General features: G+C 38.7%; 1 protein-coding gene across 1 annotated transcript in view; it reads left to right on the forward strand.

The window, feature by feature from the left end:
* KLB (klotho beta) overlaps nt 1–25084 on the forward strand; it is a 35507-nt gene that overhangs the window by 2400 nt on the left and 8023 nt on the right. The window contains exons 2-3 of the mRNA XM_004418984.3: nt 17247–17757; nt 19548–19816. Coding sequence (XP_004419041.1) covers nt 17247–17757; nt 19548–19816 — 780 coding nt within the window. The remainder of the gene's footprint in view (nt 1–17246; nt 17758–19547; nt 19817–25084) is intronic.

Raw genomic sequence — 25084 nt, forward strand, 5'->3', positions numbered from 1 at the left:
CCAAATGATATAAAGTGAAAAAGTTAAATTCCTTTCTCCCTCTTCACCTGACAATCCCAACCTCGAGGAAACTACAGTTAATAGTTTCTTATATAGTCTTTTTAAAGTTTCCTATGCAAATATATCCCATATATGTTTATTTAATCTTTTTTATAAAGAAAAGCATTCTAAATTGTCGAAAGTTTTCAGTTACCTGGAAACATGTTAACAATTAGAATTTTCGTGGAAAAATATGGTTTAGTGGTTAATTTAAAGCCTTTAAAACTGGCTATCTGATAAAAATACCCAGGAAAAAGTTGTAACTAACAAATAAATATTGCTTCCAAACTCAGTATATAAAACGCTATATTTTTAGATTTTCCTCTAATTTGAGATAAACTCTGCCTTTAACACAAAATTAGCACTCTCTGGTAGTAAGATAAATTTTACTGTTTTAAATTGAGGGATTATATTTTTAAATTATTGTGTTTTCAAAATAATTTCTTCCATCTCTTTAAAATTTCTTAATCACTAACCTAAATAAGGAGTGTAAGGTATCCCTTGAAATCAATCATAAAGTGAAATATACTGCATAGCCCCATGAGTTATGGCCCCAGAGAGAAATCTTGCAATGGTTTGGTGGCCTGAGGTGAACTTGTTTTTCCCACTTGTCCCCTCTCTGTCCTTCCTTTAACATAGAAAAGATTAATTTGATATTTTATGTTGCAATGAAGTATTTCTTCCTTCTTGTGTTACCTTGTGACCCAGAAAAAGCATTCTTTAGGATTAGTTTTTAGTCCAAGAACATTTATTGAGTTAAAAAGCCTAATATAAAACTAAATTCATGGGTGGTTATAGACCACTTTATTTCCCAATCCTCAGGTATTGAAAAGACTTCATAGTGGCTGCTGGGGTCTTTTGAGTTCCAGGATGATCTTAAAAACTCCATCCCAGTCTGAAATGTCCTGGTTTGGAGGAAACTTGAATGGTCTAGCCAGTCCTGAGACTGGCCTGGAATGTTACACTTTTTTGCAGCGCTGGTGGTTACCTTAAAGTGAGTCTAAGCCTCAGGTAAAAATTTGCCATAATCACACCTACTAATGGATGCTCCACTCTGAGTTTGTAACAATATTTGGAATAGAAATAGGGTGCATTTTTTGGCTTGACCATCTCTAAGCAGAGTAATCATAGCTTTAAATATTATCTTAAATTTTTGCAACAACCTTGCCAGGTACCTATTATCCCCTTTTTGCAGAGTGATATTTCTAAGAGGCATCATGTCACTCCCCTGCATTAAATTCATTAGTGGCTCCCCAAAGCTTTTGGGATAAAGTCCCAATTTTTCACCAAGATCTTCAAGACACAACCCCCAGCCCCTTTGCCAGGCTCTTTCCTGACCATTCTCCCATCCCCATCACTAATGCCAACTCCTTTCACCCCACACTCCACCATAATGCCTTATTCAATTTTACCTTACTATTCCTTTCCACTCAGCCTCTACTAATGCTCTATCCAGCTAGAATGCCCTCTTACTCCCTGCTTTACCCATCTAATGTCCTTCAAGACTCAATCTAGGCGGTCACCACCTCTGAGTTATTCTTGCCCCGTTAGGGTTGGTGCCCCTCCTGAGGTCTCCCATGATAAGATGTGCTTGCTTCTCTCATAGCACTCATACCACGTGGTACTTTTCTGTCTCCTCAACTAGGCTGAGAGTTCCTTGAAAGGAGAGACTATTTTTTATTCATCTTTGTGTTTCCAGCATCTAGCACAGAACATTAGGTACGTGCTAGGTATAAATGTTTGCTGAATGAGTGGTTTAGGATTTCTATCTTAAAGCTTGTAATCAAAGAACCAATCTCAAGCTCTAAATTCATATTCCATTATATTATTTCTAATTCTTGAAATATTGCCTATATTAATCCAGTGCTGTATTAGTCAGGACTCTTGGTTGCAAGTCACAGAAACCTAATTTAAGTTGACTTAAGTAACAGTGAGCAATTTCCTGGCGTGGTAACCAAATCACGATGAATGGACCCAGGAACCAGGACACTCTCAGAAGCCCTTTATCTTGGTCTCTCACATCCATTTCTTCTTGTGGGTCATTCTCTCCTTTGTAGAGGGAAGATTTCTCTCTCCCAAGTTCAGTTTTAAAATCCCAGAGACAGATTCCAGCCTGTTCGGCCTATGCTTTCATTCCTCAGATCAGCAAAGCCCCAAGGTTTCACATTAGTAAAGGCAATAATGGTGTCTGTTTTCACTCTATTTTTAAATCAATAAATATGCATAATAACTTAAATTTGTAGATTTCCCTCCCTTAAAATGGAACATTTGAGAGCCTCTGAGTAGACATGCACAGAGGTTGGGGGAGATAAGTTTGCTCATGAGATGGCAACTCATTCAGTTTATTACTCCACTAAACACTACCAGCTTCCATGGCTTTACATCATTATCTTTCATAGACATGTACTGTTTACATTTGATCATTTCATGGCTTCAAATCATTATCTTTCATAGACATGTACTGTTTATACACAACCAGGATTTCTCAACCTTGGCACTATTGACATTTTGGGCCAGATAATTTCCTTGTTGTGGTGGGCTGTCCTGTGCATTGAAGGATGTTTAGCACCACCCCTGGCCTCTACCCACCAGATGACAGTAGCACCCTTGTCCCCAGGGTTGTGACAACCAAAATTGTCTCCAGACATTGCCAAATGGCCCCTGGTTGGGGTGGGGAGGAAAAACTCCCCCTTTCTTCCCTTGAAAACCACTGACTTAAACCTATAATGGACAATTGGTTAAAGACACAAAGTGTGAAGAACAAGGACATTGAAATGTAACTAGTATAAAGGACGTGAAATTGCGTCAATTTTACAAAATTGCCTCAAGGAGATTTTTACCAGATCTGTAAGGTGCATACCTAAACTCAAAATTAATTTATAGCGTATCAGGATGTTTTTAGAGAAGAAACTGTGTTTTAAAATAGCGTTAAAGGAGGAAATAACATTGATGATATCTAATTTAGCTTTTCATGCATTGGGAATAAACCGTCCCTAGTGGCTTTGTGTTATTTATGAAATACTTGAAAGAGCTGCCTCAAACCATTTCTCTTATATAGTTATTTATGAACAAAACACTAAACTTACTTTTTGAACCTTGTACTTTTTTAAAAAGCAAAGTTCAAGAATTCAAACAAAATGTTATATAAGCAGCTTTTAACCATTTTGGATGCCATAACATCGTGTTTCACAAAGTTTAATGGTTGTTTTTTGTTTTTTTGGTTTTTTTGATGAGGAAGATTAGCCCTGAGCTAACATCTGTTGCCAATCCTCCTCTTTTTGCTGAGGAAGATTGGCCCTGGGCTAACATCCATGCCCATCTTCCTCCACTCTATATGTGGGACTGCCACAGCATGGCTTGATAAGCAGTGCGCAGGTCTGCACCCGGGATCCGAACCTGAGAACCCTGGGCACTGAAGCAGACGGAGTGCCCGAACTTAACCACCACACCACCGGGCTGGCCCCCACAAAATTTAGTTTTTTGTGCATCATTTCATGTTGGCTATTCTGCTGGCTTTTTTGTTTATTTGCATATCCAAGTGAGACCTGTACTATTATTTACTAAAACATTTTTCTTTAAAATATTTATTTTGAAAGGAAACTTTACATCCTACTATACAAGAGAGATCAATATTTTCTAATACCCTTAAAATAAATATGTAACATTTAAAATAAAACACTTTCATCTTTGTTACACGCAATGTCCTCTCCCACACAAAAAGAGGTAGGTGTACCAGACTTGGAAAACACCACTGGGTACATAAATTTTATGCTGCATTTTAGTATACATTTCGTCCTAAAACCAAACACGGTGTGTCACTTAAAAATGTGTCATAAAATGCTTTTTCTTATGTAATTAAAATAATTTTAATAGTGTAAAAATATTTATTAAATTAGAAAATGCCAATATTTATGTTTATGTATGTGAGCATTTTAAATATTCAAAATTTATTTTCCCGGGGCTGGCCTGGTGGCACAAGCGGTTAAGTGCATGCGCTCCGCTGCCTTGACCCGTGGTTTGCAGGTTCGGATCCCAGTGCGTACCGACGCACTGCTTGTCAAACCATGCTGTGGCAGCGTCCCATATAAAGTGGAGGAAGATGGGCATGGATGTTAGCCCAGGGCCAGTCTTCCTCAGCAAAAAGAGGAGGATTGGCAGATGTTAGCTCAGGGCCGATCTTCCTCACAAAAAAAATAAAAAAATACATAATTTATTTCCTGAATATTTTAAATTTATTTTATTTTATTTTTTTATAATTTTATTTATTTATTTTTTCCCCCAAAGCCCAGTAGATAGTTGTATGTCATAGCTGCACATCCTTCTAGTTGCTGTATGTGGGACACGGCCTCAGCATGGCTGGAGAAGCGGTGCGTCGGTGCACGCCCGGGATCCGAACCCGGGCCGCCAGCACCAGAGCGCATGTACTTAACCTCTAAGCCACGGGGCCAGCCCTAAATTTATTTTAAAATTTTCAATACAATCTTTAATAAAATAGACTTAAATGAAACAAAATATATGTCAACACTTTTTTGTATAAACAACACAAATGATAAAATGATTTTTTAAATTCCTCAGGGGTTCAAGAGATTGCTTAATACCGTGAAATAGGCTTTCAGGACAAGAAATGTTGGGAAATTCTACTCTAGGTCAAGGCCTCAACAACTTGTGCCTGAGCCTGGGACAAGACTCTATTTATTTTCTATTTTTCCACCTCTTTGGGGAACTTTGCCTTAGTATTTCTTGGCATTGTTCTCTCAGAGAAGTTCACACAAGGCTGGGTACATGGTAGGTATTTATTACGTAATTCAATTGATTATTTTCTATTTAAGGAAGATCTACCTTGTCCCAGAAAGAATTTAAAACTGCAAGTGAATAAAAGTGGATTTCAGACACACACACACCCCAACACAGATTCTGGCATAAACATATAGTCTTTTCAGAACATGCAAATCAATTATGTATACTTGTTTCTATTAAAAATTTTACACTAACAGCCCATTTTGAAACAAGCTGCAGAATGCTGACAACTCTTAAAGCTGAATGATGTGTTCACGAGGGTTCATTATATTATTCTTTCTATATTTATGTGTTATGACATTTTCCACAATTAAAAGTAAAAAAATAAATAAAATAAGCACGTAAAGAGAATATTTTATATTTGAAAAGAAAAGAAAACAATCATCTTTATATAGTACACTTCTTAAAGGCTCTGTTGAAATTCTTAACCAAAATTTAGTGTTAAAACTGCAAAAATAGCTGTTAAAAGGCCACCATTTGCATGATGGCTACAGACTGCTGTAACTGCTTTCTTGAACAAGAAGGCTGCAGTGTTTCACAGGCACACTTAAATAGATTAAATGTCATTCTTAAATCTCTTCTGCCCAACCCCCGCCAATATCTTGTAGACTAAGTATAATATTTTGAAATGGAAATATTAGCAGAAGCCTTTTTTGGCTTGTCTTGGTTAGATAGAAAAATCCTCAAGGATCATCTGAAATGGAAAAAAATAAAGGAATTTTTAAAAACTCCCTTGTTAAACTTGGGTTGCAAGACAATAATATACCAAAATTAATTTTTGCCAAATCTTGTAGCTAAAAAACTAGCCCAAGCCTTTCTGTCAATGAAGGACAGAAAAAAGAAGGTTACCAAAAAAAAAAAAAATTAGGGCCGGCCTGGAGGTGTAGTGGTTGAGCTCTGCGCTTCAGTGGCCCGGGTTCATGGGTTCAAATCCTGAGGACCTACACCATTCGTCAGCCAAGCTGAGGCGGCAACCCACGTTTAAGTAAAGGAAGGTTGGCATAGACAGCTCAGGGCTGATCTTCCTCAAGCAAAAAAAGAGGAAAATTGGCGACAGATGTTAGCTCAGGGCAAATCTTCCTCACCAAAAAAAAAAAAAAATTATTTGCTGCCTTCCACTACTTTCACCTCCCACACCAAAACAAAATAAACAAAAAGAACACAGAAATGGAGAGAAAAAAGAAGAGAAATTGGTCTTAATTCTTAAAGTGGAGATTGAGACCATTATTACAGATAAGTTTTTGACATTGTATTATACTATTCTTAATAATTATTATAAGAAGAATATTTTATTGCATCCTGACTGTAGTGTCAGAAACTGTACTAGGTACTTTTCATGTATTATCTCATTTAATGCTCACATAAACCCTGCCAGGTAGGTATTCCTACAGCCATTTTATAGTTGATGAAACTGAAGCCCAGAGAAATTTGCCTGAGGTTACACAGCTGTATACACGTGCTTTTTTACTCTATAATAAGTATTAGAGCCAAAATTCAAATGTTATCTTCTGAATCCAAGCTAGCAAGGTTAATGACATGAATCAGCTACCTAGCTTCAATGAAAAAGAATAATTTACATCCCTGAAACCCATGGCAGCCACTTGTATTAATGCTGACTCAACAGGTATTTGACTTCACTTTGCCTATTTAAAGACCAAAACAATCTATCTACATGTTTTATTTGTCCACAAAATCCATGAACAATTTATCCCTGACTCATACATTAACCATGAGGTTTTTCATTTGTCCCCATGATTTTAACTTTTATTTGCTCAAGATTTTAGTGTCCCATTAAATTGATGTTAAATCACATATGTGCCGTTGACAATACCATCTAAAGTTTAAGTAAATGTTAATACAATTATTCATTTAATTAGCTAATACATACTACCTATTTTATAATCCCAACTCGTCTCCATTAGGACCTAAGACACTTCTAACAAAATATAGGAAATAATGATCAAACAAGTTAAAAACAGCATTCTTATAGATGTTTGTAATCAAATTTGAATAAAAGATGAAAACTGCTTGCGAATAAGAACTGCCAAAGACAGTTTCTATAACCAGAACACCTTTGTTAGATATGAGTCATGTGAGAAATCTATTTGTAGACAACGATTGGTATTCTAAAACCTTCAAGAGAGCAATATTTACTTTTTCTAATCATTAAGTAGAAAAAGTTATACTTCAGTGAATGATTAACAAGTTTAAATAAATATAATTATAAATGATCAGAGAATAACATTGTGATTGTATTTAAACAGCTTGATTTGATATGAACACTCTCATACATGGAAAATTAGGCCCAACTGGAGATCAGAAAATATTGTAAGTAATGGAAACAGTGCTAGATCTGATGAAACTGTGAACTGAGGGAAACTTTACATTAGTTTATAGTATAAAATAAGTCATTTGATTGCGTATAAAAAATCCCAGAGAAAACTCAACATTAGAAAATGGTCTATGTTAAAAGAAAAATAAATAATTAAAACCATTGAACATTAGCAATGATTCTGTTGCTGAAAAGTAGTACAGAGAGTAGATCAGAACCTTCTAACTCACTAACCACTAAAGAGTGAATCACGTAAGTAATTAAAGTGGTTCCTGGATGATCTAATAGTGCTGCTTGAAAATGTTTTGGGGGGACCCTTGAGGCTGGTGAAAACCAGAATCTTTTAGTGTTTGGGGAAGTCCATTTGTTGGTTCTTCATAGCGTCATATCTTGACCAGAGATTATGTGACTGTCGTAAATAAAGAGCTGGGTTTACTGTTATCAGTTCTTCTCTCATGTTAATCATGTCTATGTGTGTGTGTGTGTGTCTCCTCCTTTTACCTTTGAATATCAACATATTATCGTGGAGCAAAAAAACGTTCTTTAACATATAATGAAATCTAGAGTAACTGAACTTTTTATTTAAGTTTCTGTTTTTTCCTTTGAGATTTTTGGAACGTTGGAGATACTAAAGAGTAATAGCATAGAGCAATTAAATTCACTGACAGAAACCATCTGTTTCAACCCATTCTCTTGACTTTTTAAAATTACAGAATAATGCATTTTTACTGCAAAACAGTCAAACAATACAGAAAGACATGAAGTTGAAAATGAAAGGTCTCCTCTTTTCTTACTCCCTACCCCCATGCCCCAGAGGTAACAAATGCTAGCAGCTTGCTCAACCTCCAAATATTTTTGTATGCATACATAAACACATAGATATAGTCATTTTTTTTACGAAATTTGAATCATATTATTACATTAAGCTTTGGTTATCATTTCTGATTAATTGAAACATGGAAATATACTGTTCTTATTCTACTTATTTCTGTACTTTTCTCTCCCATTAGAGGTCACAGATCATCTGAAAGCAGGAGCAATCTTGTTAATGTTTTTTCTAAATGCCTATCAAGGTGCCTTGTTTTTGTTAAATAAGAGTTTGTAGACTTGAATTTAAGCAATTAATTAGTGTAAATGAATAAAGAGTGAAGAAAAGGATAAAATAATAGCCGTGGGTTGAAGGATAGAGATAAATAAAAATGATTTATCTAAACTTGCTTTTGCTGACGCGTATAATTTCTAGAAGAGAAGAAAATTAAACATAACAGAAGGTAATGCTGATGCACTCTCTGTTTGATTGGGCGCTGAGGTGGTGCCCCAGCTGGTGAGGCTGGAGAAAGATGTAATCAGAGCCAAGAGTCTCAGCCTGCCTTTTCATAGAGTGTTCTTGGCACCCAAACACCGTCACACGGCTTTCTCCGTGGACTGGCCCTTGTTTTTGTTACATGTCTGTTACGTACTCCCTAGATTTTCACAGCCTGTTCAATAACCTTTGGGTCTAAGATGTGAAAGTGTGTTTCAAAGGCACGTAATTTAATGTGCATGATGTCCTGGAGATGACAGTGACCTAGAAAGCTAAAGGACTTAGTTCTAATTCTAGCTTTGCCACTGAGACCTTGGGCAAGTCACTTATTTCTTGGGCTTCAGCTTCTTCATCTATAATGGAAAATTTTTAAAAATTAGACCAAATGACCTCTAAGGTCCATCCTCTACCTCTAGTTAGCAGGCAAGAGCACAGAACTCGGAGCAATACAGCCTGGTCTTGACTTAGCTCATGAAACTAGAAAAATTACCTCACCTCTCTACCCCTTGGTTTCCTCTCTTCTAAAATGAGAATGATAGGGCCGGCCCCGTGGCTTAGCAGTTAAGTGTGCGCACTCCGCTACTGGTGGGCCGGGGTTCAGATCCCGGGCGCACACAGATGCACTGCTTCTCTGGCCGTGCTGAGGCCGTGTCCCACATACAGCAACTAGAAGGATGTGCAACTATGACATACAACTATCTACTGGGGTTTTGGGGGAAAAAATAAATAAATAAAAATAAAATGAGAATGATAATAGTCCCTACCTCGAGAGATTTAAATGAGGATTAAATGAGATAGGACATGGAAAGGGCTTAGAACCGGGCTCAGCACATTTGGCACTAGAAACATGTTAATTCTTCCTAGCATTTAGGTTATTAATTTTCTATGGTTCTCTAATTTAATCACTATTCTGCTATATTTGATCATGAAAGTCATTCATCTTTAAGGACTATTTAATTATGACTTGTTTGAAGATGACGCTGTGTTAAACACTACGCAAGCACAGCATCCCTTTCTCTTTCAGTCTAACATTGACACTGGTGTAAAGATCACCATCCTCAGTCAAGAAAGTCAAGTGTAGAAGCGTTCCCCAAGGGGTTCATTTAGCCTCTGATACCAGTGAGGACAATATCCAATGCCAATATGGCTGGTTCTAACAAAGAGACACAGGGAATTACACACAAATGTTACATGCTATGCTAGGCACTTGGACAACGACGTGGTTTTCTGAACACCCCAAATTTGCTGGCAGGCCCTTCATCACCTTTCTAGGTGGTCTTGAATTCCAGACATACATAGATATTTTCCTCTCAGCATGCAAGAGTGGGATAGAGTACCCTCATTCTAGGACTATTTATTTATTTTAATAACCAAGTACAGCAGAAAGAAAATATAATTTTAAGACAGTATGTTGTGGTTCACGTCAAATGGCCTTTCCCCAACAGCTTCAAAATTTAGAACTGGCAGGACATAGAAAGCAGGATGGTTTGGTAAAGTGATTAGAGAGGCCTGAGTTCAAATCGTAACTCCACCGCTATCCAGCGTCTGTGAACTTCAGTTTCTTCTCTAAAATGCGAAAAATAAGATCTGCCTTGCAGAGGCTGTATTATCAACAACGTGTGTCAGGTGACCAGCAAACTAGCTGATCTGTGGTGGGCATTCATTCAACAAGTATTCTATCCCCGGCTCTTCTCCAGACATCTGTACGTACAATTGTGAACAAAATAGATCAAGTCCCTGCACTCAAGAAGCTCGTAGGCCAGGTGTGGATCCACACTGCATGAGCCTGAGACTTATTACAATCTAGGAGCCCTCTTTAAGAAAAAAAGTACAAAATTATGGACACAAAAGTTGGTACAAAAGTGAACATTTATTCAGAATGAGAAAAATATCACAACAAATTACTGTAGTCTTGGAGATTCAGATTCCTTTTTTTCTCAAGTCTCTTTAGGGAATTTATCAGAAACACTTACCTAGAAATGCTTCCAATCACAACCTGGCTCCCAACCCATCTAAACACTTACAGGGACCCGTGCAAGTTAGGGACCCTGAAGCTTTGGCTTCCTTAGGTTCACGGTGAATCTATCTTTGTTGCAGGCCCAAAAATGATACGTCTGGTTTTTGTTATTGTAATAATTATATTATTCGTAATTTCCAGAGTGGTTTCTATATTGAATATCTTTAACTCTTCATCCCTAAGTCCTGAGAAAAGGCTTCAAGTCACCAACACAGGCCATTTTAGCTTCAATTAGACTCTGAGATATGGTTGCCTTGCATGAAAAAATTACTAACAGGATCATATTGTTAATGTAATAATAACAGAAAGCTTAAAATATCATTCCAGGGCCAGCCCAGTAGCATAGTGGTTAAGTTCGCACACTCCGCTTCGGCGGCCCAGGGTTCACAGGTTCAAATCCCAGGTGCGGACATACGCATCGTTTATCAAGCCACATTGTGGTGGCATCCCATAAAAAGTAGAGGAAGATGGGCACAGATATTAGCCCAGGGCCAATCTTCCTCAGCAAAAAGAGGAGGATTGGCAATAGATGTTAGCTTAGAGCTAATCTTCCTCACAAAAAAAGTATATATATATGTATCATTCCACCCTCTGCAAAGTCGGCATGCAAATATTCTCCTTGGGCAAGGGACCTGAACTTCAGTAAAGTACCAATTTGCTAATATTGATTTCTTCTAAGCTCCCTTCTAATACCTGGGGAAACCCACAGATACTTCTTCATTTAATTAATTATGAAATTTATTCTAGACCTTTTTCCCTTTGTGTTGCCAGGTTTAGATTCTGGCTCAGGTATTAGTTTAATTTAGTAATATTATAATTGAAATTAGAATTCTATAACAGTACTAGGTCCATTATTTTGAAAGAACGAATATATTAGAGCTTAGTTTTTACATGATTCCTAGGGGGAAATCCTGAAATTATACAAACTGAGAACAATCAATGATTTGTTAGAATAATTTGAAAATATAATGACTGAAAAGAAAATAGGAGGAAAATTCATTCAAATGAAAATATGAATTAGAACCATTAAAAATAGGAAGATATTTTTCTTTATGAAAGGTGATAACTTTTGTTAATATTTAAATTCTCTCATAAGAATAACGAGGGTAAGATACTGTTTCCAAGAGAATTTCAATATTGCCAAAAAATTTAAAGAAAAAACAGTCATGAGGCCGGCCCCATGGCTTAGCGGTTAGGTGCACACACTCCGCTACTGGCGGCCCGGGTTCGGATCCCGGGCGTGCACTGACGCACCGCTTCTCCGGCCATGCTGAGGCCGCGTCCCACATACAGCAACTAGAAGGATGTGCAACTACGACATACAACTATCTACTGGGGCTTTGGGGGAAAAAGAAAGAAATAAAAATTTAAAAAAAGAAAAAGAAAAAACAGTCATATAATATATATTTTAAGGAAATAATAGCCACAATTTTTTAGCAATGAACAGTAAAGTTCACATACCTTAAGCACCCCATAAATATTTGTGGAATGCAGAATAAATGAATGAATGTTAAATTATCGGGAAGTGCAGCAATTGTAATTAGTAGAAAACTTAATACTAATGTAAAGAATGCTGAGTAGATGAAAAAAAATGAATCAAACTGAAATTAATCCCAGTCCAAATGGACAATGAATAAAACTCAATCAGCCACAAAAAATAAATGAGGGCAAACATGTTAGCTCTGAAACTCGAGGGGTAAGGAAGAACTATCTGCAGAACGCTCTTCATGCCCACACAGACTTCCGACCACCGTTTTACACAAGTTAAATTATTTTCAGCTTGCTCTTTTGAAGGACAGCCTTACGATGATTTGACTTTTGATTTTTCGACTTTATGATGGTGAGAAAGCCATAGGCATTCAGCAGAAACCATACCTCAAATTTTGAATTTTTATCTTCTCCCGGGCTAGTGATATGTGGTAGGATACTCTCTCGTGGTGCTGGGCAGTGGCAGCGAGCCACAGCTCCCAGCCAGCTACACCATCACGAGGGTACACAGCTGACACACTTACAACCATTCTGTGCCCATCCAACCATTCTGTTTTTCACTTTCAGTACAGTATTCAGTAAATTATATGAGATATTCAACACTTTACTATAAAATATGCTTTGTGTTAGAGGTTTTTGCCCAACTGTAGGCTAAGGTAAGTGTTCTGAGCACATTTAAGGTAGGCTAGGCTAAGCTATGATGTTCAGTAGGTTAGGCGTATTAAATGCGTTTTCGATTTACGATATTTTCAACTTATGATGGGTTTATAGGGATGTAACTCCATTGTAAGCTGAGGAAGATCTGTATTTCAAGTTTACATGTGTGTAGTTTTCAAAAGTTTTCACATATATTACCTCATTCCATCTTCACATAAATTCTCTAGAGTGTTTATTTTTAGCTCAGTGTAATGGAGGAGGGAACTGAGGCTGCAGAGAGGGAAAAGATTTATCCAAGATCATAAAGCTACTTAGTAGCAGGGCCAGTGGTAGAGCCTGGGTCTTCTGCTTTCAAGACCTGGGTCCTGTCCCCTATAGTACCATGTAGGTGAATAGTGTCTTTACATCAGTTTTGATGGCCATTTCTCCCCAAATAGAGCAATCAATGTTTCGAAGCAGATGGTCAAAGCACACTCACACCAATGGACAAATTGTGTGGAAAGCAATTTGGAAACATAAAACAATTTTAAAAATAGGTAGCCCACTCCTGAGATTAACAAAAGGCAATAATGTAAGCAAATTAAAAGCTATATGCACCAAATTAGTTATTATAACATTATTTATGACATGAAAAAAAGAAAGAGAGAGGGGACCAAGGAAGGAAGAAAAACAGAAAAACAAGCTAATTTCTATCAAAAGAAAGATGACAGTAAATCATGTTTCATCAAATTGGTGAATAGTTATACTGTTAAGATCATTATGGAGACTAAAAACAACATGGAAAAAGTTCAAACTGATTTTAGCAGGGAAATATATTTGGAAAAGCTGGAAGGGAACACAGAAATATGAAAACAGCTTACTATGATTGTGGAGTTTTAAAATAAATTTTCTGGGCCAGCCTGGTGACTTAGCGGTTAAGTGCGCGTGCTCTGCTACTGGCGGCCCAGGTTTGAATCCCGGGCGCACACCTACGCACCGCTTCTCTGGCCATGCTGAGGCCGTGTCCCACATACAGCAACTAGAAGGATGTGCAACTATGACATACAACTATCTAGTGGTGCTTTGGGGAAGAAAAAAAGGAGGAGGATTGGCAATAGATGTTGGCTCAGAGCCGGTCTTCCTCAGCAAAAAGAGGAGGATTAGCACGGATGTTAGCTCAGGGCTGATCTCCCTCACAAAAAATTAAAATAAAATAAAATAAAATAAAATAATAAAATAAAATAAAATAAATTTTCTTTAACAGTTTTTATTTAATACTTTATAAAATCGCCTTAACAATAACTGTTTATAGTTCATATGAAGATATTGCAGCCAAAAGTGACTAAAATCATGCACAGATTTGGAAATTTAACTTTTGACAGATGATTGGAGGTTCCTTAAATACAGACACGTATGATGTGCTGGGTTTATTCTTCTGTCTGCAACCCATGCCTCCCACAGCACTCCCTTCCACCAGTGTCCCGCCATGTCTTCCTGACCTCGAACCCCTTCTTCATCTTTGTTTCTAAAGTTATGCCAGACGTCTTATTTGCTTCCTATCATGCACAGAACTTATCTGAGTCTGGACTTCCAGGAGCATCAAAGAAAGCTGCTCCATGAGATTAGAGGAGGGAACAGCATGAGATATTACGCCCTGGCTGTCTCTGACATGAGGCCCTGATAGCTGGCTGAAAAAGGAAAAGCTGCTGACTTCCCCTTTAAGTTACCGAATCTAAAGAACAAAGGTTGAAGCTCCCTTAAATCAATCATTCCAAAGGGAGATGGCCTTGTACAAGATAGAGCGTAACCTTGGAAAATCGCAGAATGACTGTTGTGCAAGATTGCAGGGCCCAGGTTACACTCTCCTACCAATCCCGTTTTAGTTTTCCCAGCAGACCTCCTTTACAAGTGTCAAACTAAAGGACACCACATAGATATCCGTGTTTCATGAAGATTTCTGTCAAATTCACTATCTTGGAGCAATACATTTTACCTTGTTACTTGGCAAACAGAGTCAAATTATAACCATATGTGCTGTACAAAGAACCTCCCCACATTCTCTACCTGAGAATGGAGAGGCGGTCTTCAGCCCAGAGCAAAGATAACCCTAGATACCTTGATAGCCTAGGCAAATAGCAGCAAATGTGAAAGAGACACTGGGGAACCCGAAGGTCACCTTGGGGCTTGACAACACATGCATATAAATACATTCAGAAAGCTTGCTTGGAAAGGTATTGCAAAGGTACCTGTCAGTTGTCTTCTAAGCTCTCCTATTTGTCATTAAAATGCTGACGTAACCAAGATTTTATCACAGTTTAGGTCATCTTTCATATAATCATTGAAATATGCAATAGAACATCTATTTTAAAGAAACTCTGTCCTCCTCTTTTTTTCTATTAGGACTGATTAATTCCTATTAGGACTGGTTCAATAAATTTATACTGATTCCATCTCACTCTCCCTTTAGTGTCTCATGGCATATTTTTGCAAGGCAGCTAGTTTATGGCTTGGCATCTTATACGTGTTCAGTGTGTTACAGTTTACACATCAGGGTTGTACGACAGCCCTGAAGAGACATACTGAGCACTGGAGCTTTTACGGATGAAAGCACTGAGGCTACCAAAGGATTAAGTGACCAGTTAGAAAGCAAAGAGTGTCCCCTTTGAATTCTTGTAATGCATGATTGCTTTTGTTTCAAATCAGAAAAAAAGCAGTTCTCAAGACTCTCCATTGTGATTCCAGCCCCAGAAAAGCCCAGAAAGAGTGGCTGAGACCACTAAAGGCGGAGTCAGTCCCTGACTCCTCTGTGATTTCTTCCAGAAGCTGGAACCTCAGCTTGAAGGCAAGGGAGGAGGCTACAGCCTAAACACTTCTCTAAAAGGAGAGCATTCTTAAGTATCTTTGGGAACATTTGGATGCTAAATGGTTCCAGGATCTTCCAATGAAAATTGAGCAAAGACAAGTAGACAGAGGTAATGCCTCCCGTTATCTACTCCTTCAGAAAATCTTTCAGGGAATGATTTAAATTAGCTATTCTTCCATAAAGCAAGGAGACATCAGCTGTGGAATCCTCACCTCTTACATTAACGCCTACCTTTCCCCATCCTAACAGGATTTATGGGACATTTTTGATGTCCACAGGGTCTATTAGGTTTGAACCATCGCTCATATTTGATTGTTTTTGACCTACAAAAAGGCACTTTCAGATAATTCAGCCCAATATAAGACATCTCTAATGAGCAAAAGAAAAGCTAAGGAGCAAAACTGAAAGCAGACTTTGTGGGTTAAAAATAGTAAAGGTTTGTGCATTTGTTTTAGAAACACCCAAATAGAAGAGAAATTGGAAGACCTGGGAAGAGACGACAAGAGGCAAGCAAGTCAGGTGCTGGGGGGAAGAGGGGTAGCTGTGACACAGACAAAGATTGATTCTATGGCTGGCTGTGACAGAGCAGTGGCCTTGGGCATTTATCTAGCCTCAAATCCTTAACTGGAGTCCTTAATGTTGACGACTCCTTCTAATATAGCTCGTGGCCCTTTACTGAACCATGCTTTCTGGCTTTAGTTATTTTTTCATTTAATACCTTATTTTATGCCGATTTATATGTTTCTTTCTCACACATGTTAGTCTTATTTTCCCAATAAGATTATTGGCTCCTGAGGGCAAGTTCCTGTGCCATTTATTTAGCCTCCTCAAGGCAGGGCAAGCCAGGAGTTGAGTAAGTGCTCAGTAAGTACCTATTAAATAGAACAGGATCATGAAGCTGTTATAAGAGAGCTCATCCGGAAATGTAAACTAGGGGAGGACCAATAATAATAACATCCATCTTTAGGCAGTACGCCTAGGTGCTCTATTTATGCTACATATTTAAAATATACATTAGCTCTACATCTAACAACTTTACAAAGGGTATTATTATTGTTAACGTCATTTTACAGCTGAGGATTTCAGAAAGGTTAAGTAACTTGTCTAAGGCCCCGCAGTAAGCACCTGAACTTCAAGCCCAAGTGTGCTGACCCCTAAGCTCACATTCTTTCCGCTGGTTTTCTGCTTTGTGCAGTGCCTGCCGCCCTTTTATGATGATAGTAATAATAGCTAAGGATTATGAAGAGGTTACTCTGTGCCAGGCACTGTTCTAAGGCCCTTTACATACGTTAATTCATTCAAGCCTCACAACAAGCCTAGGAGGTGGGCTCTATCATTATCCATTTACAGAATTGAGAGCCTGCATTATCCTGGACTTTTAAGTTAGGGCCTAAAGGAGGTTTTGTGAAACAATGAAAGATCACTGCTCTGTGTCTTTTTATATAAAGGAAGAAACTCTATAATCGACATAGTGTCTCACCTGCACCCAGCCCCAAGAGGGCCCGGGAAGGGAGCCAGGGAAAGGAGAAGTAAGATGGAGCTAGGACTAGGGCTCTCTGCCTGCCCCTTGGCAATCCTATAGGAGAGGCTTTAGCTTGGAAGCACAGGAGAAGTGGACAGAAAGCAGACTTTGAGGTCATCAGGGCTCCCTGGCAGCTTTCCCTTGCATCCCCCTATCCTTCATTCATTTGTCCGCGAAAAGACCTTCCCCCAGCCAAGTGACAATCCCTGTGAGTAAGGACAATAAAGATTAATAATATTTTCTTCTTAGGCTCATTCGAAAGTTTGGCATAACTACAACATAAATTTCCGCCCACATCAGAAGGGTTGGTTATCGATCACGTTGGGATCCCACTGGATTGAACCAAACAGATCAGAAAACACGATGGATATACTCAAGTGCCAACAATCCATGGTTTCTGTGCTTGGGTGGTTTGCCGACCCCATCCATGGGGATGGCGACTATCCAGAGGTGATGAAAAAGAAGTTGCTCTCCATTCTACCCCTTTTCTCTGAAGCAGAGAAGAATGAGGTGAGGGGCACAGCTGATTTCTTTGCTTTTTCCTTTGGACCCAACAATTTCAAGCCCCAGAACACCATGGCTAAAATGGGACAAAATGTGTCACTCAATTTAAGAGAAGTGCTAAACTGGATTAAACTGGAATACGGCAACCCCCAAATCTTGATTGCTGAGAATGGCTGGTTCACGGACAGTCACGTGAAAACAGAAGATACCACAGCCATCTACATGATGAAGAATTTCCTCAACCAAGTTCTTCAAGGTTGGTTGCACATTAGCTCAGTTTTTAAAAACTTTTTGAATACTTATCCCACAGGATATGTAAAGTCACTTTCGAATATATAATTATTCTTGTTGTTGGGCTTTCATATTGCCCAATGTTGACAGAATTTTTTAATGTTACTCTCACGTCCTTTTTAAGTAAAAGTTTGAGAAAAAAATTTATGCTGTAGATACATCCTTAATTGGCAGCAAGATGCTGTTCCATTCTTTTAAAAAGGACGTAATGGTGAAAGAGATATGTCCAAAGTTTTCTAACAGTAGTACTTTAGTCTAAGATGCTGAAAGCTTTTCTTGAAATGGTGTTCCTCTTACTCTATTACATGACTAAGTGATGCAAACGTCTGAAGACAAAGAATGAGCCATGAACAGCAAAGCTGAGTAATTTCTATTGCTCCTAGATATTTCTTTGACCCCTTCTTATCTTCTCATTCTTTTTCCATTACTCAAGTAGTGACATCTACAGGTGGCTAATTGAAATAATGAAGCAGAAGACAAGCTCGAATTATGATGGTTCAGTCCCTTACAGAATTGGGCTCCATTTCACTCAAATATAAAGAAATTCTCAGCGAATCTTTCTAAACGTCTGTAGCTCTTTTTTAGAAGTCACAAGACTGGAGGAAAATCCCAGGTTCTGCAGGAGAGTCTTCAGGGAGGGTCCTCAGGGAGAGCAAGACCCTGCTGCCCCAACCTGCAGGAAGGAGCAGCATGGAACAGAGCCATGCCCAGCCACGGCACACGCACATGGGGGACTTCAGAGCTCAGGACTCTGTCTGCAGGGCCTGGGCCAAACGCCATGCACTTGGGCAGAAGGGGTGTCATTCCCCAGATGTTACCATTCCACCTCTCCTCAGGACCCTGCAACACCAAAGGGGACTAGAACCAGGGCCTGTTGAAACATATTTATCTCACTGGAATCTCTTGGCACGGATTTTCTACCCTTTAGGAAAAGAATGTCAGTGATAAAACCCCCAAAATGCAGAAATGAGGCATTTCGATGAGCGAAATGAAAGCTTATAAGAAAAGAAAAATGGTTCCTGGTTGATTTGGGTGTTTGCTTTTATTGCTGCTGTTGATTTCCATATTTCGTTTTTACCCAATTCCTAAAAGTTAACGAACTAGAGTTTTAAAGTTCGAAAGGTCCTGAGAGATCATCTTTTCCAATCTTTTCTGTTTACAAATGAGGAAACTGAGGTCAAGAAACTTGCCCAATATCACCCTCCCAGGAGCATAGTAGAGCAAGAGCGAGCCCTCCCACCTCCTGCCCCTCGGCCCAGTCAGGTCTTGTTCTCTCACATCACCGTACTTCATTCTCCTCCTTATATCTACATTCATTTATGTTAATTCTCAAAGCTGATTTTTCAGTCTCTTAAGGATAGTTTCATAGAATGGATAGGTTGTTCACAAATCAGAACCAACCCAAGCTTGAAATGAGAAACTCTTGGTCACAAGCAGAGATCTGCATTGGTCCCAAAGGGTTCTGGAAATTTCCATGCCTTCTGACACAGATTTGCACACTCTCAGGAATATTTTTAATTTGATCCTTTAACTGTGTCATTCACTTCTTGGCCGGGGGGGGGTCATTCTGGATGAAAATAACTGCAACTTTTCAAGCATAAACATGAATTTTGTATTTGATATAATCGGCCTGCAAAATAGGTAAAAGGTTGGTTTCACAACATGCTGTCCCTGGCACGTTGTTAGTGAAGTCGTAAACATGAACCAGAGTGTTTAGTCTTCCAAAATCTCTGCTTTTTTTTTTTCTCTGTGCAGCAATAAGGTTTGATGAAATACGAGTGTTTGGTTACACTGCCTGGTCTCTCCTGGATGGCTTTGAATGGCAGGATGCTTACACCACTCGCCGAGGATTATTTTATGTGGATTTTAATAGTAAACAAAAAGAAAGAAAGCCAAAGTCTTCAGCACATTACTATAAACAGATCATACAAGAAAATGGTTTTACTTTAAAAGAGTCCACACCAGATGTGCAGGGTCATTTTCCCTGTGACTTCTCCTGGGGTGTCACTGAATCTGTCCTTAAGGTAAGTGGCTACTTACAAAATTAACTATGAAGGGGGGCAAATAGTACACAATATTTTACTTCATTTACTCAATGACAGCTAAGAGAATGCTGTCAGACAATATCAAATATTATGATTACTGGGAGGTTAGGAAGGGAAGTTAAGGAAAGAGGAAAGAAGAGGAAGAGAAGAATTAATGCTTCCTGAGAGCGTTTCATGTGCCAGAATTCATGCTTGGTGATGGAGATGAAGAGGCTGCCCTCAAGGAGCATACAGTCTGAGGGAACTTACAGTCATTTTTGGGAGAGGAATTTGTCAGCAGTGTCAAAATTACAGGAAAAAAATTTTTTATAGATTTTTGTTTTGCCAAAAGCAAATTATTAGTGACCCTTTATTTAAGTGATTCCTGTTATTTGATAGATTTGGGTAATTTGCCTTATGAGGTCTCTGTATCCCAGTAGGGCCTTCCCACATGTCTCATTCCTCGCCTTCAGATATTTACTCAAATGTCACTTTCTCAATAAAGCTTCTCTCCACTCGAAAAAATCATGACCCCATCGCTATCACCTCTCATCCCCCTTTTCTGCTTTATTTTTCTACATAGCACTCATCATTATCTAACATACTACATACTTTTCACATTTTTCTTTTTTTTAATCCAGCTTATATTTTTTGAGCTATAATCGACATGCAACATTTTGCAAGCTTAAGGTATACAATGTGTTGATTTGATACATGTATATATTGCAAAATGATTAGCACTATAGCATTAGCTACTACCTCCATACCGTCACATAATTCCCATTTCTTTTTTGTGGCGAGAACATTTAAAATCTACTCTCAGCAACTTGCAATGATGCAATATAGTATTATTAGCTATAGTCACCATGATGTACATTAGGTCCCCAGAACTTGTTAATCTTATAACTGGAAGTTTGTACACTGACCAGGATCTCCCTATTTCCCCCACCTCCCAGCCCTTGGTAACCTCTTTACACATTTTTCTTATTTATCATCTGTCCTCCCCTACTAGAATGCAAACTCTCTCCACACGAGGGTGGAGATGTTTGAAGCTCTGCTGCTTGCTGTATGCCTTACTAGAGCAGTGTCAGGCATATGCAGGTGCTCAATCCATAGTGAATGAATAAAGTCAACTTTTAGAGCCAGGTGAGACTTTAGAGCCTCCCTATTCCAAATCCTTCATTTAATAAATGAAAGTGAGACCCGTCAATTGATAACTAAGACCTAAGTGACTTGCCCAAGGTAACACCAATAGTGGCAGAATTGTAACAGGCAACCCTTAAGCCCCCAGATGCACAGTGCTCTTTCCAAAATAATAATAACTATTTTTAAGCCATTATTATGTGCCAAGCATTTAATTGCTGTCTGTATGCAAATCCTGTCTACTTAATCTTAAAACCCTCATTTTACAGGCAAAGAAACTGAAGTTTAGAGAGGTTGCATAACTTGTCCAGTTACCCACATCTGTCTGTTTCCTGACCACTATGCTATAAGACCTCACAGTACCACACTATTGCCTGTGTTCTAGAAGCGTATGGAAAGACAACAAGATGTACAAGGGATGGGACCAGACAAAAGGGCTCAAACCATGAGTGGGCAAAGTTTACAGGCTATGAAATCTCAACCCTTGTCGATATTTAAACAGGACTTTAGTAAAGTCTCAGAGTTGATAATAGGGGGAAAAATACAGATAGTAATGTAAACACACTGACTTATCTTCAGCTTGTGGCCCCTACAGAGCCAGCAACTTACCCAGTTCCTATCTCCTCCTCCACATGGCATCGGCAGGCCATCTTTTCCCTACCACTTCAAGTGGGTTTATATTTTCCAGAATTCCAGAACCGGCAAAGAGAGATCCCAGGAGAGATAACAGTTCCTGCCTGTATGTGACCCAACCTGCAAGTTCCTTCTTCATCTGAAGTCCCATCTATTCCCCATTGATTGACACTGTGAATGTCTGCCCTATTTTGAGGACCCTACTCCTGCTCCTGGGAGCAAGAGCTCCTCACTTGGGTCAGGGGAAAGTAATTCTATAATCAACCGGGTCTGAGTTTCATGCTCACACCTGGAGCCCTGCAGGGAGTCAGCTTCCCTTGAATTTGGGCTAAGAGTGAGGATTAATTTTTTGCCAAAAAAAAATTAGGGTGCTTTTTGAAAAATAAGCCAGAGGATATATGAATAGATGTTGTAGAGGCAAAAAAACTAGATGTCTTCCATAGGAAGACTGACAAAATGAAAGTAACACTTTAAAAATATTACTATGCCTACCTACACACATCCCTATCTTATTTTCTCCCAGCCTCTTAGCATTCTTTTCTCCTCCAACATTTTGTTTTGAAAATTTTCAGGGGCCAGACCAGTGGTGTAGTGGTTAAGTTCACACGCTCTGCTTTGGCAGCCCTGTGTTTGCGGGTTCAGATCCCAGGCACAAACCTACACACTGCTCATCAAGCCATGCTGTGGTGGCGTCCCTCATACTAAATAGAGGAAGACTGGCACAGATGTTAGCTCATGGAAAATCTTCCTCACCAAAAAAAAAAAAGAAAAATTTCAAACTAGTACAATAAACACCTATATTTCCTTCATCAAGATGGAGCAATTGTTAATATGTTGCCACATTTGCTTTATTTGTCTCTCTTTTATGAACCATTGAAAAGTTGCAGACATCATTACACTTCACCCCAAAATATTTCAGCATGTGTCTCCTAAGAACAAGGACATTCTCCTATCTCATTATAATATTATCATACCCAGAAAATTTAATATTGATTCAATATCATGTAACATACAATCTATATTCAAACTTTCCTAAATGTTCCAGAAATGTCCTTTATAGATTAAAAGAAAATTTTGATCACAAACAAGGATCACACATTTGTTGTCATGTATTGTTAGCCTCCTTTAATTCAGAACAATCCCTCCAACCTCATGGTATTGACATTTTCGAAGAGTTCAGGCCAGTTATTTATCAGGCTTGCATCTCAGGATTTCTCTGATTTTTTCTTTATTCGATTCAGTTAACCATTTCTGGAAATAAAATTACATAGATGATGTTGCATATTTCCCAATACATCACATCAGGAGGCACATGATGTCAGTTTGTTTCATTACTGAAACTATTAGTTGAAGTAGCCACCAGATTTCTTGGTTAAGGTGGCATTTGCCAGATCTCTTAATTTAAAGGTACCTTTTCCATTTGTAATTAAAAATTAATCTGAGAGCCAGCCCTGATGGCCTAGTGGTTAAAGTTTCACGCACACAGCTTCTGTGGCCCGGATTCAGTTCCTGGATGCGGAACCACACCACTCATCTGTCAGTAGCCATGCTGTGGCAGTGGCTCACACTGAAGAACTAGAAGAAGTTACAACTATACACAACTATGTACTGGGGCTTTGCGGGGGGAAAAAGGAGGAAGATCAGCAACAGATGTTAGCTTAGGGCAAATCTTCCTCCGCCAAAAAAAAAAAAAAAATCTTTAAAAAAAAAAAAGAAGTAATCTCATGATGATACAGATGAGACTGTATAAATTTCCTATTCCCCAACAACATTTCACCCAATGGTCTTAACGTTGATTCCTAAACCTTGCCTGAATTATTACTTTGTAGATTACAAAATGGTGAATTTCTAACTAGATTATTCCTTCTACATTTGTTAGGTGATTCTTTTAAATTTAATGTTATAATTCATTGTTGTCATTGTTTCATTATGTGTTTGATGCTCAAATTATCTCAAATTTGGCCAGTGGGACTCCTTCAAGCTGCTTCTGTGTCTTTTTGACATTTCTCTTTCAGTTTTTAAGCACTTCCTTATTTTTATGGCACAAGATGTACCAGCATCACCTCATTCTTTTCCTGCCCCAGACCTGGAAAAAAGCCATTCCTCCAAGGAGCCCAGGATCCTTTTAGTGGGGAATAGAATTTTAGAACCAAGCTCTGGGAGCAAGGTACATTATCTTTAATAGATCTCTTAGCAAATTAATCACACCCACTTGCTAAGGTTAATGCTTTCTGGAGGTTTTTAAAAGTAAGAAAGCTGTTCATTTCATCCTGCCTTCCCTTATGGCAAGATTGCCCTTTGTAAACATCCTTTCAAAACCATGACGCTCTGCGGTTTCAAAACACTGAAACTGGCCATCTAAGCCAGGAGGATTTTACTCAAATAATTATATACAGATTTAACTTCATGCTCACCTGATCAATGTTCTTTCAGTTTAATGTTCTAGATAACTGGTTGGCAGATGGCAAGTGGGTAGTGATATGGTTTTGTAATTAGACGATGAAAGATGACACACGAGAAAACAATTAGAGGGAAAATATTTACCAAAGGTTAATTATCATTTTTCCCGGGTGCATTTAAATTCAGTCATGAAAAGAAAAAGTACTTTAAAACAAGGACAGAATTTTTACTTTCTCTTATTAATCTTGAATTTGGAAATGTTTTTCTTGAGCCCTTTCCTATTTTAATTTAGACTCAAGCAGGCAATTATTGCAACCAGGGAAAATTAAACCCGAGTCATGGCTACCTTATGTTTGTAGAGTGCTTTAGAGTTGACAGAGCACTTTTCCAGAGTCATTGACACCTCACAGCACACCTGTGAAGGGCGTGAGATTGTTCTGTCACTATATAGAGTTGCCAAGCCTAAGTTTCAAAAGGACAGAATTAGAACAGGAGCCCAGGGCTGTCTTCTTGGTGGAGGGGCAGGGAATGAGACACCATCAAATCCAGGAGTCAACTTGGGAATTTCTAGGAGGTATTTTACTGTCCTTTTCACTCATAATCCAAGTACCTTGCGTAAAGACTGTGTTCCGTACTCTCCCCCTGGGTACATAAATGATATGTTCTCACAGGCACACTGGTGGGGGAGAACATAATGATGCACATGTGATGTCACTTGGACTTTTCAAATAGGAGATGTTAGAGAGTTGCACTCAGCAAATGCAAGGGGTCTTTCCCTACCCCATCCCACTGGCCTCTTTTAGGAACTGTGGCTGCCTCCTCTAACCCCAAGCACTGGTCTCAGTGAAATCCGCTACAACTGGAATTTTAACTTTGCCTTCAATTTATGGTTGAGTTTGAAAGGTCCATCTTTTGTGATTCCTTTTAACTGAGGGTACCAAGCCAATTTCCCGAGGCATTTGAACAGAATCACACCTGACCCTACTATATAACGTGGGTTTTTAGGACAAACGAACTGTAAAACAGCTTCTTGGCATTTTCTGAAAAAAATGTTTGTTTTCCAAGCCAGGCCCTGGGTGTGGTTCCTTCCCT

This window comes from Ceratotherium simum, chromosome 8 (assembly GCF_057802395.1).
Source record: "Ceratotherium simum simum isolate JZ-2026a chromosome 8, ASM5780239v1, whole genome shotgun sequence".
In the NCBI taxonomy this organism is placed as follows: domain Eukaryota; kingdom Metazoa; phylum Chordata; class Mammalia; order Perissodactyla; family Rhinocerotidae; genus Ceratotherium; species Ceratotherium simum.